Source organism: Engraulis encrasicolus, chromosome 18, assembly GCF_034702125.1.
Source record: "Engraulis encrasicolus isolate BLACKSEA-1 chromosome 18, IST_EnEncr_1.0, whole genome shotgun sequence".
In the NCBI taxonomy this organism is placed as follows: domain Eukaryota; kingdom Metazoa; phylum Chordata; class Actinopteri; order Clupeiformes; family Engraulidae; genus Engraulis; species Engraulis encrasicolus.
Window position 1 is genome coordinate 45,825,889 of NC_085874.1, and position 17,219 is coordinate 45,843,107.

At 41.0% G+C, this 17,219-nt stretch overlaps 1 protein-coding gene across 1 annotated transcript; it reads right to left on the reverse strand.

Annotated features, from left to right (window-relative positions):
- Nucleotides 1-11,530: 11,530 nt before the first annotated feature.
- LOC134468264 (fish-egg lectin-like) lies at nucleotides 11,531-17,007 on the reverse strand. The gene is made up of 5 exons (XM_063222206.1): nucleotides 16,992-17,007; nucleotides 15,853-15,990; nucleotides 13,604-13,872; nucleotides 12,163-12,290; nucleotides 11,531-11,856 (listed from the first exon to the last, which is right to left on the reverse strand). The coding sequence occupies exons 1-5, from the start codon at nucleotides 17,005-17,007 to the stop codon at nucleotides 11,706-11,708; spliced, it is 702 nt and encodes a 233-aa protein (XP_063078276.1). The 3' UTR covers nucleotides 11,531-11,705.
- Nucleotides 17,008-17,219: the final 212 nt, after the last annotated feature.

Sequence of the window (17,219 nt, forward strand, 5' to 3'; positions counted from 1 at the left end):
CACAGTAATACCATAGTAAGCCACAGTACAATTATGGTAGGTTCAGAGTGTTTATAGTAACCATGACATACCATGGTAGAACCATGATAATCATAGGAATACCAGAATAAACCATGGTCCATTTTCATAAGGGACTGTACACCAGCTAGAGCCATGGCAACAAGTGCACAGAGTGTGTAGCAGCGATTCTGGATTCTCACCACAACACAGGCGTGGATACGGGGTTATGCACCAGCTTGGGCGATGGCAACTAGTGCATGCATTTCCCTGCACAGTGTGTAGCGGCGTCTCTAGATGCTGACCGCAACAACACAGAAGAGGAGTGCAGTGTGTAGCGGCATCTCTAGATGCAACAACACAGAAGAGGAGTGCAGTGTGTAGCGGCATCTCTAGATGCAACAACACAGAAGAGGAGTGCAGTGTGTAGCGGCATCTCTAGATGCAACAACACAGAAGAGGAGTGCAGTGTGTAGCGGCATCTCTAGATGCAACAACACAGAAGAGGAGTGCAGTCTGTAGCGGAAACTCTAGATGCAACAACACAGAAGAGGAGTGCAGTGTGTAGCGGCATCTCTAGATGCTGACCGCAACAACACAGAAGAGGAGTGCAGTGTGTAGCGGCATCTCTAGATGCAACAACACAGAAGAGGAGTGCAGTGTGTAGCGGCATCTCTAGATGCAACAACACAGAAGAGGAGTGCAGTGTGTAGCGGCATCTCTAGATGCTGACCGCTACAACACAGAAGAAGCTCTGTGGAGGCTGGAAGACTGGCAACTCTGGATCATCTCCTCTGCCTCAGTGGTGTGGATCTCGCACCATCATTCCTCGCACTAGATCAGGGGTGCTCAACTGGCGGACCCAGGTCCGGATGCGGACCCAAACGCAATGTCATCCGGACCAAGACAAAATCCATCTGTATTTAATATGTATAAATTATACATGAGATTTCGCTGCCATGCGATCTATAGGTGTATTATGACAAATAAAAGTATCATCACTATGACAACTCAGTGAGTGAGCAAGAGGCCAGTGCGGCCAGCGAGTGAGGCTATTTTCTGCATCGGTCCGTAGCGACTTTTTTGGACCCTGGAAACATACGAAATTTGGCGAGTGGACCTTTTCAGTTTCTAGTTGAGCACCCCTACACTAGATGCTGACCACAACAACACAGAAGAGGACTGCTCTAGATGCTGACAAAAAACACACCACCACCTCCACCTCATGAGGTTGTGGCCAGCTGAGGCCATGGCAGGTGTCAGGGCGATATCGGATCCTGCGGCCACACTCTGGCGGTGGAAGGTGCGGGAGGACATTCGCCTTGCCCTGGTGCGAGGAATGAGGGTGCGACATTGAGCCATGGCAACAAGTGCACAGAGTATGTAGCAGCGACTCTGCATTCGACCACAACACAGACGTGGGCACGGGGTTGTGCATTTCCCTGCACAGTGTGAGTTGCCGTGACTCTGGAGGCTGATCACAACAACACAGACTCTGGAGGCTGATCACAACAACACAGACTCTGGATGCGTCCCGGAACTGGGGCTTGCAGCACGGCTGGATGAGTGGCCGTCAATGAGTGCGTTGCAATATGCGACCTTGCCTCCTCCACTTGCGCTTGTCTCCTCGTCCCGCCTCCTGGCCCCTCCTCCGTGGAGAAAACGACAAAGTTTCCCAGCTGTCTGCCTAGCCACAACAACTTTTGAGGGACTGTTTCTCATTCACCATCCCAATTGCAAAGGAGAAATAGACTCTACAATTGAGCTTTTGTATATAATATAATGTATTTTGTATATAAATATAATGCTGTTGTCAGTGATGTCATCATGACATATTACTTCCTAGTACGAGGAGACAAGCAAGTGAAGGAGGCAAGGTCGCATATTGCAACGCACTCATAGACCCACTACTGTATCCTAAACATGCCAACACACTCCAACTTTCTTTTTCCTGTATGGAACTGTACTGCCACCTAGTGGCCAATACACAACACAATAATAGAATTTGGCTCAATTCACAATTCTGGTACAATGTTAGTAACTTCAGTTACAATGGTAACACTTTATAATAATGTTCCTTAGTAAAGACTCAGTAAATAATTAACTAATGATGAATAAAACATTAACAAATGTTTTTATTATTAACTAAGCTTTATTAATGCTTTATAAAATATCTACAAATGATATATGCAAGATTTTACACACCTTATAACAGAGTATTTTATTCATTTACAAGCAACTTGTAAATGTTTGATAAATATAAAATATTAACATAGCATTTCCTAGTCATTTACAAGCATTTGTTTACATTTCCTAGTCATTTACAAACGTTTGTTAATGTTTTGTTCATCAACAGTTAATTATTTATTAAGTCTTTATAATGCTTTTTTGCATCCATTATTCTAAAGTGTTACCGTTACAAAGCATTTTTACAGCAATCTGGATTTTAAGCAGTGTACTTACAGTGTGTTTGTGTGTGTGTGTGTGTGAGAGAGAGAGAGAGAGAGAGAGAGAGAGAGAGAGAGAGAGAGAGCACAGACACACTACAGGTGCACTACTGTAAAAGGAAGCTCACAGATATGCTGTACATAGAATACATTACAATGTCTTCATTTTGAAATGCTTTATTGAGTCGAGAAGAGAAGTAACTTCATTCATCTCGTAGGAAATAAAGGAATACATTCTTGATTATTAAGGAAAAGGATGATGTGTGACACATGACAATGACAATTTAGACAGTTAATTGATGTCAGTGTTTGAAACCACACTGTAGATGTCATTGTTAACACATATGATGTCAGATTCAATTAAACACATTATTGTTCAATTGTGTGCTAAGAAAAACAAAAAGGAATTTATTGAATGCAGACATAGATCTGCCCATTCTTCAAGATGATCCAGAGGTGCCCCAAGTCAAAGGACACGTGTTTAGCTTGACCTCTGAAGAGATCGATGTGAGTCCAGCCTGTCCCTTCAGGCTGGTCGGTAGTGATGCCAGTCCTACAATTGTAAAACAATATACACAATTAGCCAGACTTTATGCTCCCGAATGAATGAATGAATGAATGAATGAACCAATCCATCAATCAATCAATGGAACCTTTATTTTTCATTTAAACCTTTAAAACAATTGCGTTTAAGGAACCACAGAACAAACACTTGGACATTCCGACAATAACAATGGTACACAAAGACAAATCGAGAAAACATACAGTACAGTAGCCAGTGCAGATTAAAATGACACTGCGGACATGTAAGACAAGCATACACATGAATAACACAAACCTGCGGAAAATATTTCCCACGTGATTCACGCCATAGACAGATCCGTCCTGTCCCACCTCTATCATGGACAGGAGTCCCCCAATGCGATGCCATGTGAGTATCGTTACAGTTAAGTAGCGTAGACTTACTTTATTGATTCTGAGCAGTAGGCGTGAAGTAGCTTACAATACGCATAATACACATAATGAACATCACAAAATCCGCACACACAACAGACATTAACACAGGACAAAGTCAACGTAAAAAAACATGCATACATTGCACAGCAAAACAATCGGAGTCGCAAAATAGGCTATGAATAGAACTAGCGACCCCATATTTAGATACTACAATGATGATTTATCCCTTCGATTCTCAATATCTAAGTAGGGGGCCTACATAAGTGTCAGAATAAAGAGCATTTTAAGGTAGTAGTTTGGGTGGCAGCCATATTTGTTTTCAGGTTCCCCGTTGAGAGGCGCACAGCATTTTGGGTAGGCCTATAGGGCAGCACCAAGTCAGCATCTGATGTTGCCCTCAACAGGGGCGCCTGCAGACTTGACCAGTAAGGTACGCACCAACAACCCCCCCCCCCCCCCCCCAAAAAAAAAAAAAAAAAAATGACAGCGGACGATGACACCGGAGGAGAAAAAAAAACATAGGATTGGAGTATAGTATGTCTGGGGTGGTTTTCTTTATCAGTCGTCAATTTTTCTTATTGCTTTAGGCTAGGAAACAAGGTAACTTGTTGACGTTGACAAGGTGTTGGCCTTTTGAAAACCTTTTGGCTATATTGGCGTTTCACTTCTTTTTGTGCAGCCATGCATAGCCTACGCTTACTGTTACTTTTTTTTTTTTTTTAAACTGCGACATTGAACTGCAGCGACTTCCCCGACTATGCTACTACGAAGGCCTGCATGCACTTGTGTTCTCTCTCGTGCATGGGGATGAAACAAGTAGGATTGGTAGTAGATTGGCAGACGCCATATCATACAACTTTTCAAGCGTTATACTTTTCGACTCGGGTAGAAAGTTGGCACAGAGGTGTCTGCTGCAGCATGATGAATGAAGTTCACGTCACAATGGCTGAGCTGGGACCATAAAAAGCCCGGGCACGTTGTGCAAGAAAAGACAGAAAGCGACTACATCAGCCTGTTAACCCACCGGGGAGTGCACTGAATGTTAGTCCAGGCTGATAACAAATGCGCAATAGAGACAGAGCACAAGAGAACCACCGACGACGCACTCACACACAAATCGCAGAATGGTGTTCATGCCAGCAAACAGGAAAACGTGCGCAATAAGCATTAGAAAACACCCAGAATTACTTTAGAACTAATGCTTTCCCGAACATAATGTATTTGCGTAGCACACATAGCTAACCAGCTGTCAGTAGGCTACAAAGCAAAGTTCTGTACCTCTCATAAAACCGTCTCTGTAGAAAGCCACAATACACAGAACGGTAACCAAAATACTTTAAATATGACACCAGATGCAAAGTACCCTATAATATTTGCCGCGGCGGGCTCAGTGATTAATGAAACAGCTTAGCCTACCTGTACTGCTACCATCCAATGCCTTCTTCCTAGCCCACATGACAACTGGATTTTGGCTACGATTGAAACTTTTCACTTTCAAGACATTAACTTCGGTTATTTGATTTTTCTGCCATCAGCGACGCCACGACATAGGCTATGTGTTATTCCAAGTGGGAAATGGAGAGCTGTCTTTGCTAACTAGAAATACACTTAAATTTGTGGGCTATGTCTGACTGGAGGTAGTCGCTCAAGTTAGAATTCCGCTGATGGAACTAGAACTTGTTACTGTATCTTTTTTTCAGGAGCGCGCGAGTTTTACGCACAGAAGCAAAAAGCAGGCTATCTGCCTTTGTAAATTAATGGTGCCCAACCATAGTCTCTGCTCTTTAATTTGCTTCATGCTGCTTCTTCTCATATAATATGTTGCATTGTCACAACATTCATAGAAGACACAATAGGCGTAATATTTATTTAAAAAAATAATAAATAAAAAAAAACTTCCTCCACTGGTGAAGGTACGCACAGTGCGTACGGCCGTACGGCTCCAGGCGCCCTTGGCCCTCAACATATCCCTGTTAAGCCCACTAATGCAGTGAACTACCACACTGCAAAAAAGCCCTCTAAAAAAATAAGCAAAAAATATAGTGTTTTAGGTGAAAAATTGCTTATTTTGAGCAAAATAATCTGCCAGTGCAGCGAGCAAATTGGACTTGGTAAGAATTCTTAAAACAAGAAAATAATATCTAAGTGGTAGGCATAGAAAAACACTTGAAACAAGTATAAAAATCTTATTTTTCTGTTGCTTGTTAAGATTTTTTTTCTTATTTTAAGCAATTTCTCCTCCTTTATTAGTCATTATTGCTTAGAATTAGATGTCATCCAAGAAATTATTGCTCAAAACAAGCATACAATACGCTTAAAACAAGGCAAATTTACTTGTTTCCAGCTCATTTTAAGTCTTAAAACTAGTCTGATTTTCTTAGCTAGAATACTTATTTTCTCATGTAGAATGAATATCTTGTTTAGGTGTATGAGAAAAATATACTTGACAAGAACGTCAAAACATTTCTTTTATTAATATTTCATCAGCTGGACAAACATGCAGTCAAACGATAATAAAACACCAAAATCTAGACAATATAATCGTATGATTTAACAGAAATTAAACAGAAAACCTGAAATTATCAGTGTACTGTACCACATTAATTTATGTGGCCTGTTCAGAAATGTCATCTTTTTCATGAATGCTTACAACCACCAGCAAATTCTAAGTAATGTCATAATCGCTTGGGCAAATGAATAATAGTGGGGTCCTCTGCATGTTAATCCACCATTTTGAATGCAGTCAGATATCTCTGGCCGAAAAACATACTCTCAACAGAACAGTATGTGTCTATTTACTCACTTATTTACTTAGACATTCATGAAAAAGATGTAATTTGTGAATGGACATTTTAGAATTAACTGCCCACAGGAGCACTTTTGACTCTTTGATTCTTTCCCAAAGTGGGGGAGGAGAGGGAGAGAGAAATGTTTTCAATTATGATATCAATGTGTCCATGAAGTGCTACTGAGGCGTTATTACGCCTTTCATTATAGTGCTCATCTTTTAATCTGCATAGAAAATGCTTAGAAAAAAAACCCTCAATGATACTCAATGCCATGCTGAGCTAAAAAATCATCAACTCAGATCAGAGAACAGCACAGAAAAGTATGCATAGAAATGTGATGCATTGTCCTTTTATACAATGGCTTAGAACCTGAGATTGCCAGTGTCCAACATATTTACTGTAGTTTATAGTGATTGAACCTTTTGGGCATATTTTCCAAATTCACCAGAACATATATTTCAGTTCATCTGGATACTTAAAATTGTAAATCCAAATCCACAGAGTTGAGATTGAGGGTATATACCGGTAACCGAGTCCAAAGAGCATCACACATGCACAAGAGATGCTCCGAGTTCACTGTACAGCTCCATGCCTTGTATCACAGTCTCTGGCACGGGATGTTCCTTGCAAACCATATACGTAGATGTGCAGTCTGCCTTTGGATCACTTCGCCACTCTAGTCCTGATGGTGGAAAAAGAAAATGCAGAAAGCTTAACACTGTGCACACACTTTTTATGTAGCTTTAATGGCACTAAATGTAAAAATGCTGATGTCTAGTGAATGACAACCATGGCCACTAATACGGGGCATTTAATAGTGTGCTCGTCAGTGATATGCAGGTGCCATTTATCGCGTGCTCTCTTTATTGGGGTGCAGATAGTTTGTGAACATCATAATCAGAACTGTTCAAAATTCAGAGTCAGTGAACCTAGAGGTGGGCCATGCGTCTCCCACACCTAATGTCTGACCTTCTAATACCTGATACCCAACTTCATTATATTGTTTGCAACTCAAACACAATGTTTCCATTAGCTGTTGGAGCCATGAGTTATCCTACCTTCCTTCTGGCAATGCCTCCATTCTCCTTGACAACCTCCAAGATGCTTCCTCAAGCATATGTCAGGCACAGGAACTCTGCATTAACCAAAGACACAGTACAAGAAAATTGTCAGGCCCAGTTGTGTTGTGCTTCCTGTCTGTCCTGTGACTTGTGACTATGTCTTTCTATCTCTGGGCCTGCAGGTGGGGCAACACCTGTGGTCAAGCCACAAAGACATCCTACAGGACAGACATACATCAACACTTAAATACTATCTGTTATGACATAATGTACCACCATACTTACTTCACTCAATGTCAGCAACGCAGGCTATGCGGTGTAGACTGCCAGCGTATCTTAGACAAGCCTTTTGCACCTATGACAAAACACATAATTAGAGTGCTGGAGTTGATGTAACAGAAATTACAAGATAAGATGAGGGCTAACATCACAATGGCATTGACTGACTTCCTGTAAAACCTAAGTTGAGACCAGGGGTCAAGGAGAGTAGAGTAGCCTCAATCAAATATAATCTGCCATATCAAATAGCCTATGTCACTGCATAGATGTTGACTGACGCATGTTGTTGGATTACCAATGATTTTGCATCCTCAAGCAACTCCACACCATGCATGAAACACCACTTCTTGTTATCTATGGCAAGCAAGTCAGGTACATCTTCACCACTTTTTAGACTGGGGAATATTGTCACCATTTAAAAATATTGGTAAATAACGTGACTACAGCCACTTAAGACAGCGTGAAATTAAAAGTTAATTAAAATATTTTTCACCATATCCATGTTTTATACAATACAAAATAACTGTTGACACCATGCCAACATGAAAATGACAGCTAAGCTTAATTGGCTAAAATATATGTTTATCCTCATTTTGCTTTGGTGTAAGTAAAGTGTTCAAGCAGAGGGTAAAGTGTAAAAACAATTGAACATGGACATAAATCCTACCTTTTACAATGACTGTCTTCAAAGTCACATCTTCCACTCGCACAGGGGGCAACCATCTGTCAAGTTGAAAAACAGAGGTGAACCTTTTCTCACAATATCGGCAAACATGGCTTTTCAAAGGTGATATTCAGGACTGGCCAATAGTGACGCCCATTACAAAAAATAAGATACATATTTTGAGTAACATGTGGGGCATTACAGGGCAATAGCAAGCTAGAGAGCAATAGCTAGCTGCTAAGCTAAACAGCAGCAGGTGTTAAACTATGTTTAAAATAATTATGCTGGTAATTTACACTTCAGACTGGATAAACCTTAAGGCAACTTTTTTTTTACTCCTGAAGATGTTGCACAAGATAAGCTAGCCTACTGTTTAAGAGTGGATATTTGAATGCAAGACAAACAGCTTGTCAGATCACACAGCATGATCTAACAATCGTATCAGTTAACTTTCCATACAGACAAAAACGCCAAAAACATCACAATAGCGTAGTATACTTCACAAATGACTGTAATGGTGTCTTAATACAAGCATATTGCCAAAGATGACAAGGATTGAAACGGATTGTGAAACTTACCCGGCTGAAAATGATTGCCTCAATTGAACGATTGAACATGGAAGTGACGTAATTCCATTTCCGCTTTTACTCATTGGTGTTTTTGTTTGTTATCCCACCTGAATTACAGCATGAATTTCACGTATATTGTTTTGATTTATGTAAAATATTTCTGTACCAATAAGGTAACAACTTGGTGCCAGCAGGAAGAAGATAAATACCGTCAATGAAAATGTGTTTCGACAATAGGCGATTCATTTCTTACTGCCACCTACTGTTCTGGAGTGTGATGTGCATGTCAGTTAATATTATGAGCTTTTTTCAAGTGCATACATTATTTGTTTAGGCCTAGATTATTTGTTTTAAAGTTCATACGCGGACAGTTCAAATGGTGTTTATATGATTTCCATTTTATAATGATATTCATTAAATTGTATGTATACATATTTCTTAATATTTACCAGGACCCAGAAACATTTTTTGAGTGTGCCTTAAAAATGAACACAAAAAAACCTGTTGCCCTTACTGTTGCAGTTGTGCAACAGGAAATAAAACGTGCATTGAAGCACTTTATTTTGTCAAATCATATTGATCTAGATGTTATAACTTCCACTTTTGTTTTTATCAGCAGCAAGGACCATGCTATACATCTTATCATAGAATTAAGTGAAATAACTCACAACCTTTTTTGCTCTGATGATGGAAACTTTACAAAAACTGAGACAGAGCAGCATCTTAAAAAAGCAGCATCCTGAACAACAACATGCCCCCTAAACAACATTATATGCAACATTTACCTTCACACTGGGTACTTTGATGAGACACGTGTGCATGAGGTTAGAGTCAAAGCATTATTTGTTTTATTCTAAATTTCTAAATTAATTTAGGCCTATAAAATGTCTGCAAATGTCTTGTAAATCAAAGCAAAATGGCCCTGCCATGGGCAACTGGTAGGGCACTCGTCTGCCGTGTGGCCGACCCGGGTTCGATTCCCGGTCCGGGTCATTTGCCGACCCCTCCGCATCTCTCTCCCCATTCGCCTCCTGTCCACCTCTCAAACTGTCCTGTCAGTTACAAAAAAGTTGTAAAAAAGACCAAAAACAATCTTTAAAAAAAAAATCATAGCAAAATTGTCGAAAGTAGCCTACCCATCAAACAAACAGTATATTTGCTCATGAAAAAGCATTGGGCCACACATCAGCGGTATCAAGGCGTCAGAGGCATATGTCAGTTCAAAGATTAGACTTTTTGAATATCATCTCTGAGATGGATGTTTCTTGGTAACAATTAGGAAAGACCATAATCACAGAAATGGGACTCCCTATTTTTTTTAATATAAGGGCAGTCATGGGTGAGCGGCTAGGGCGTCAGACTTGCATCCCAGAGGTTGCCGGTTCGACTCCCGACCCGCCAGGTTGGTGGGGGGAGTAATCAACCAGTGCTCCAACCCCATCCTCATCCTCCTCCATGACTGAGGTACCCTGAGCATGGTACCGTCCCACCGCACTGCTCCCCATGGGGCGCCACTGAGGGCTGCCCCCTTGCACGGGTGAGGCATACATGCAATTTCGTTGTGTGCAGTGTGCAGTGTTCACTTGTGTGCTGTGGAGTGCTGTGTCACAATGACAATGGGAGTTGGAGTTTCCCAATGGGCTTTCACTTTTCACTTATATGTGTTATTGATTCATCTACAGTATATTTTGCTGTGAATATCAAGTGTTTGACACATTGAGATGGGATACAGATTTACAATCATGAAATTGCTATGCCAAATGCTGCACAGACAACAGAAATGTCAAAGCTATGAATCATGAATGGAAATCTCAATGGCCCTATTAATTTGTATGCTATCACAGTTGATTAGCTAGAATATCTTAGTGAGATCGAGCCAGTTCTTAAAACAGGTTCATTTGGATTGTCTTATTGTCTTGAAACAAGTAAAAATGTACTCACAGTCTAATTGTTAATGCGACTCTGTCAGTATGTGTTCTATTTTAAGAAGAAAGCTGCTCAGAACTAGTTTTATTATCTAGGTAGGATAAAAAAGATGAATTTTCTTGAAACAAGTCAAATAATCTTAACCATAGTCAGTCTTACCAAGAAAATACATTCAAAAACAAGTGTAATGAGAACAAAATGCTGAATTCAAGTATATTACACTTGTAGAGATTTTCGTTTTTTGCAGTGCAAGGGACGAAATAAAGCAATTTTGGTTTAAAAATACACTTGACTCGATGTCAAGGACAGCTACCTTTCAACGCAAGGCAAAGAAAAGTATTGCAATGTTAAGACACATGGTTCCTCCTCTCAGAGGTAACGTTCTGTGAAGTAATTGTCTGCAGGAGTGAGGCGTGTTTTTAAATATGCATGTGCAAATACGTCAATTCACGAAACTCTTTCTTTTTCTGCACATTGTGAAGGCCATGCACCCGATCATTTTCACCTGCCCACGCCAATTTGAAACTTGTACAGTAGGCAAGTAGATGTTTTGAATGGTAGCTTTCGGCCCATTGTTAGAAGACACACACACACACACTTGTAGAGTAATGCAATTAGTTAAGTAGGCTACTGCAAAAGAGGTTTTACTGGCCTGATCAATCATTTGACCTTAACCTAATAGAGGAAGAGATAGAGATGTGCATATGAGAGAGAGAGAGAGAGAGAGAGAGAGAGAGAGAGAGAGAGAGAGAGAGAGAGAGAGAGAGAGAGATGATTACACTACAAGGAAGCTCAGAGATATGTGCTGGACATAGGATACATTACAATGTCTTCCTTTTTAAATGCTTTATTGAGTCGAGAAGAAGAGTAACTTCATTCATCTCGTAATGTGTGATACATGACAATGACAATTCAAGATAGTTAATGGATGTCAATGTTTGAAACCACACTGAACATGTTATTGTTAAAACATATGATGTGAGATTCAGTTAAACACATTATTGTTCAATTGTGTGCTAAGAAAAATCAGTGCAGTCATGGATCTGGTCATTCTTCAAGATGATCCAGAGGTGCCCCAAGTCAAAGGACACATGTTTAGCTTGACCCTTGAAGAAATTGATGTGAGTCCAGCCTGTCCCTTCAGGCTGGTCGGTAGTGATGCCAGTCCTACAATTGTAAAACGATATACACAATTAGCCACACTTTATGCTGTCAACACAATATATGAATGAATGAATGAATGAATGAATGAATGAATGAATGAATGAATGAATGAATGAATGAATGAATCCATTTAAACCTTTTTTTTTTTTTTAATTGAGTTTAGGAGCCATAGAACAAAAACTTGGACATTCAGAAAATTACAACAGTACACAAAGAAGACAAGTCTAAAAACATACAGTACAGTTGCCAGCGTAGATTAAAATGACACTGCTGACATGTCAGAAAAGCATACACATGAATAACACTAACCTGAGGTAAACATTTCCCCCGGAATTCACGCCATAGACAGATCCGTCCTGTCCCACCTCTATCATGGACAGGGCTCCACCAATACGCTGCCAGTCACCCACTCCACCACAGGCCTCGGGAGTTACCCCCTGCAGACAGACAGACAGACAGACAGACAGACAGACAATTCAGCTTCCACAAAAGTCATCAAAACACCTTAACTCTACAGTAAAAGTAAAAGTACAGTTAAGTAGAGTAATTTTATTGATTCCGAGCGTGAAGTAACTTACACATAATACGCATAGTACACATAATGGACATCACAAAATCCACATACACAACAGACATTAAGACAGGACAAAGTCAAGGGAAAAAAACACACGTACATTGTGCAGAAAAACATATCCTGTAAGTTGAGGTAGAAAAAAAGATTAAAATGAAACCTGCTGTCCTACGCGTCATCTGAATGGAAATCTCAGTGATGGAATTGAATAATATCGCCATTACATGGAAGAAAACATTGAAATAATTCTACAGAACTGCAAACAGTGAGTTTAGAACAATATTTACCATTATTTTCTAGATTCTTCACCATTGTCAGATATTTTATAAAAGACAGTAATTTCAGGCATGCATAATGTCATCTACATTACTGACGACCCATTTTCAAACCTTCAGCTCCTGTAAATTTACTTTTTTATCTTAAATATGTTAATTGGTTAAATTTGGACAATGCTACTGTCACAACCATAACATGTCATCACCAGGGGTGGATTAATACATGAGCCTACCGGGCCCAGGCCCAGGGGGCCAGAGGCCCCAAGGGGCCAGACCAACTTAGCCTGGTGGCCACGACCCACACTGGCCTTCAAAACCACCTTCGCACAGACTGTGTCTGGCCCATAAAAGTATGTGTGAAAAGATTCACTGCACATCTTATTATGGAAATATAACCTCATCTTAGTTTTCTTAATCTTCTACTATTTCTATATTATATTCTCATTTTATTCTTATGGTTTGGATCGGGAAGTCTTATGACATATTCTTGTGTGTAAGCTTTTCTGTAATGGGCCACGGGACACTCAATATTGGAGACATGTGCATCTAATTTGCGTGGTCACAAGGCTGCTGAACAACGAAATATGAAATTGCATACGCTGGACAACAAGACAATGGACAGCATCTGGCCATGTGGGACCCCACGTGCACAGAAGAAGCTCACGCCATGGACTGTGGAGAGGGAAATCTTTAAATAGGGTTGCCTTTTGTATCCACTTTAGAATTTGCTGGGTGGAATACTTCCCGTCTCCACGCAGTAACTTCTCCGGCCGCTAAGCAATAAAATCTGCTCGTAGATTTTGAATGTTACCTAAATGTTTCCTGTGTGGCCTTTCTTTCAGTTAGGTCAACTTTGATAAGGTGATTCAATAATTTTATTCACAGTATGCAGCGGTAATCTTACCTTCTTAATGTAGATTTGGTCTTTGCTGTTTACTCCCCAGCAGCTGATAGGGCCACAACTGTAGTACTTCAGGCCACCAGGGATTTGAGTCCACTCTGACTTCTCCCTACATGGTTGTATTGAAGAGCCTTTATTCAGACAATAGATATGGTCGTGGGAATTCACTCCTACCACGATCTCATCTCCACCTGCATCAATCTGCTTCAGAAGCCCTGGTGGAAAACATGTTTTTAAATGAAACAATATTTTGATAGGCCCATTGTGATCAACTTACATTAAATGCAAAATGTGACAATATACCTGTATTACAATATTATTTATTCTTATAGCATTCTTTTTGAGATGGTTTCGGGCTTTTATCCCGTTCGCATAGTGAAATGGGGGGCAGGAAATTAGTGGAAGAGATAAATGCAAATGATCAGGAAATGACCTCAAGTCACAACATCAACCTCAAGATAGGCTCCACCATCGTGACCCCAAACAAAGTCGCCAAAAACCTCGGCGTCATGATTGATGATGAGCTGTCATGCTCCAACTACATCAACTCGGTCACCCGGACCTGTCGAATCCAGATGTCCAACGTACGGAATATCAGACCTGTGCTGACACAATATTCTACACAACGACTGGTCCAGGCCACAGTCCTGTCCCGCGTTGACTACTGCAACTCACTCATGACAGGTCTACCTGCTTGTGCGCTAAAGCCTCTGCAGATGATCCAGAATGCGGCGGCACGGTTGATTTTCAATCAACCCAAAAGGACCCATGTTACTCCTCTATTTATTGAGTTGCACTGGTTACCGATCGCCGCCCGGATCAAGCACAAGGCATTGACCCTTGCCTACAAAACCATCACAGGAACGGCCCCAGCTTATCTGAAGGACCTACTAATGCCTTATGTTACTGGAAGAGAACTGCGCTCATCCAGCACAAGCCGTCTGGCTCTGCCATCCAGTCGCTCTAGGTACTCCCAGTCAAGATTGTTCTCCATTGTGGTACCCAAGTGGTGGAACAGTCTCCCAGAGGCAGCAAGACTGAGCACATCTCTTGCAGCTTTCAAGAAACAACTAAAGACATTCCTCTTTCGAGAGAATCTACTAGACTAATGCTTGAACTGGCCTTGCCCCAGGGCAGACTCCTGACATGATGTTTAGTTTAGTTTAGTTTGTGTGTGTGTGTTTGTGTGTGTATGTACTCGTTATTTACTCTTTATACAAAAAAAAAATACAAAAAAACTAACTAACCCCTCTTTGCAACTGCACTTGTTGTTCTGTATATCTCCTGTGCACTTTGTATTTGCTTGTGATGTTGGCTTGATTATGTCCTCTTTTGAAAGTCGCTTTGGTTATAAAGCGTCTGCCAAATGCAATGTAATGTAATGTAATAATAATTTAACAGGGACATTGAACATGTATTTTCAGTGAAGAGTGCATCATTAATTCTGGTCCAGTTTTTCCTACTTGATAGATATAAAGTAAATCATTTAGCTGTGTTGACAGAAATGTTGTGAGAAGACCATTTAGAAGCTAAAACGTTGTGATTTACAGTGTCAAAAGCTTTTTTCAAGTCCAGGAAAATTGCTCCAACTACTCCACCCTTATCTACCTTGGATTTCAATTCTTCCACAAAGTAGCAAAGAGCCGTGTCTGTGGAATTATTTGTCCTGAACCCAAATTGCATTGCATTCATGTGGAGCATGGCACAAATGAAGGTGGTTGGTGATTTCTTGTGTGACAACCCTCTCAGCTACCTTAGAGATAATAGGGAGTATACTTATGGCCTGTAGTTTGCCACGTCAGTAAACTCCCTGGCTTTGAAAATAGGTGTTATCACATCTTTTTTCCAAGCATCAGGAAACAGGCACTGATTGATGGACATTTACAAGATGCATAATGGGTTTGTATTCTTAAACATTGAGGAATCAAAACCGTTTGGGAAACGCAGCCCAGGAGATCAGGGGGATCAGCTTGGCTGGGAAGCTTACTTACTTACTTAGGCCTTTACATTCCTTTCGGAACATAGGCCATTGATGAAGAGCTTCCACCCTCGTCTGTCTTGGGCCATTTTTTCCAGCTGTTTCCACGACAGTCCCCTCTTCTTTACATCCTGCTCTGTGCTTCTTCTCCAGTTGTTCTTCTCTTGCCTTGTGGGTTGTTTAGTTATAGCTGTGTTGTTCTTCCTCAGGGTATGTCAAATCCAGCTCCACTTCCTCCTCATGAGCTGTATATCAATAGGTTCTTGTTTGGTACGTTCCCACAGGCTGGTGTTACTGATGCGGTTGGGCCAGAAGATCTTGAGGATACGTCTTAGGCAGTGGTTGGTGAAGGTCTGCAGTTTATTTGTGATGTGTTTGGTGGTCCTCCAGGTTTCTGATCCATATAGCAGCACTGTTTTGACGTTGGAGTTGAAGATTTTGAGTTTGGTGTTGAGTGAAATGTTTTTGGTTTTCCAGATTTTGTTTAATATGTTGAATGCTGTCCTTGCCTTCCCTATTCTTGCTTTCACATCTTCCTCTGTTCCTCCATCCACTGCGATAACACTTCCCAGGTATGTGAATTGGTCTACCTCTTCTAGTGGACTGCCTCTTATGTTTATAGGACTGGTGTTTTTGTTGTTGATTCGCATTATTTTGGTTTTTCCTACATTTATTTTGAGCCCCAGTCCTGCTGCTGTTTTTTCAAGAAGTTGAGTTTTCTCCTGCATCTGTTGGTGGGTATGTGAGAGTAGAGCAATGTCATCGGCAAAGCCTGGCTGGGAAGCTTACCAATTTGTATGGGTAGTAGGATGGCTGGTATGGTCCCCAGTTATGGTGCATTCAAGCCGACTGACTGAGAAACGTGCTGACAGGTCCATCGACAGGGGGAGACAAACAGGTACATTGTCCCAGGCCCAGGAATGAAGGGGCCCACAACTGGGTCCATATGAAGTTGCGATAAATTATTTCATTTTGTTTCAAAATAATTCGGTTTGAGGGAGGGAGGAATGTGCTATGTCTGCACTCAATAAGTATGCTATAGATATTTTGTCTGTCTGGTCCAGAAAGGTATAAAGAACCCCCAACCACCCCCAATGCACAAATGGTTTTGTCTTCCATTACGAAAGAAGAAAAAATCTGCGGTCTCATTCTGCTTCAACTAGTGTGTGTGGAATTTGCCAACATATCTTATTGCAAAGGAGGAGGACAGAAAATGAAGGAAAAGAGAAGGGAGCCTCTGGGATTCACTAAAAAGTTTCATCTGATGATGCAGGTATACTAGCAAAGCCAGGTGAGCAAAGCAATTGTTTCCCAGTCCCTATTTGACAGCCCGCAGATGTGGAAGAGGATGAACTGTGTACATCCTCAAACTGTCTGAACTCTTCCAGGATCAACAAATAGGCTATAGCTTACCTTTATTTGCACCCATTGTTCCAAGCACCCATTGTTCGCAAACTGAAAAATACTTTTCTCCGCCAACCATGACGACAATGCGGACGTCAGCAACAAATTCACGTGCAGGAAAGGTTCAGAGCCCAGTATGAACGTGGATGGTTCGAAGGTAAGCACTTTACTGTTGAATGTAACGGATGCAAGCACCGGCACTGGCACAGTTCTGGTCGGCCCAAAAACAGTAGTAAA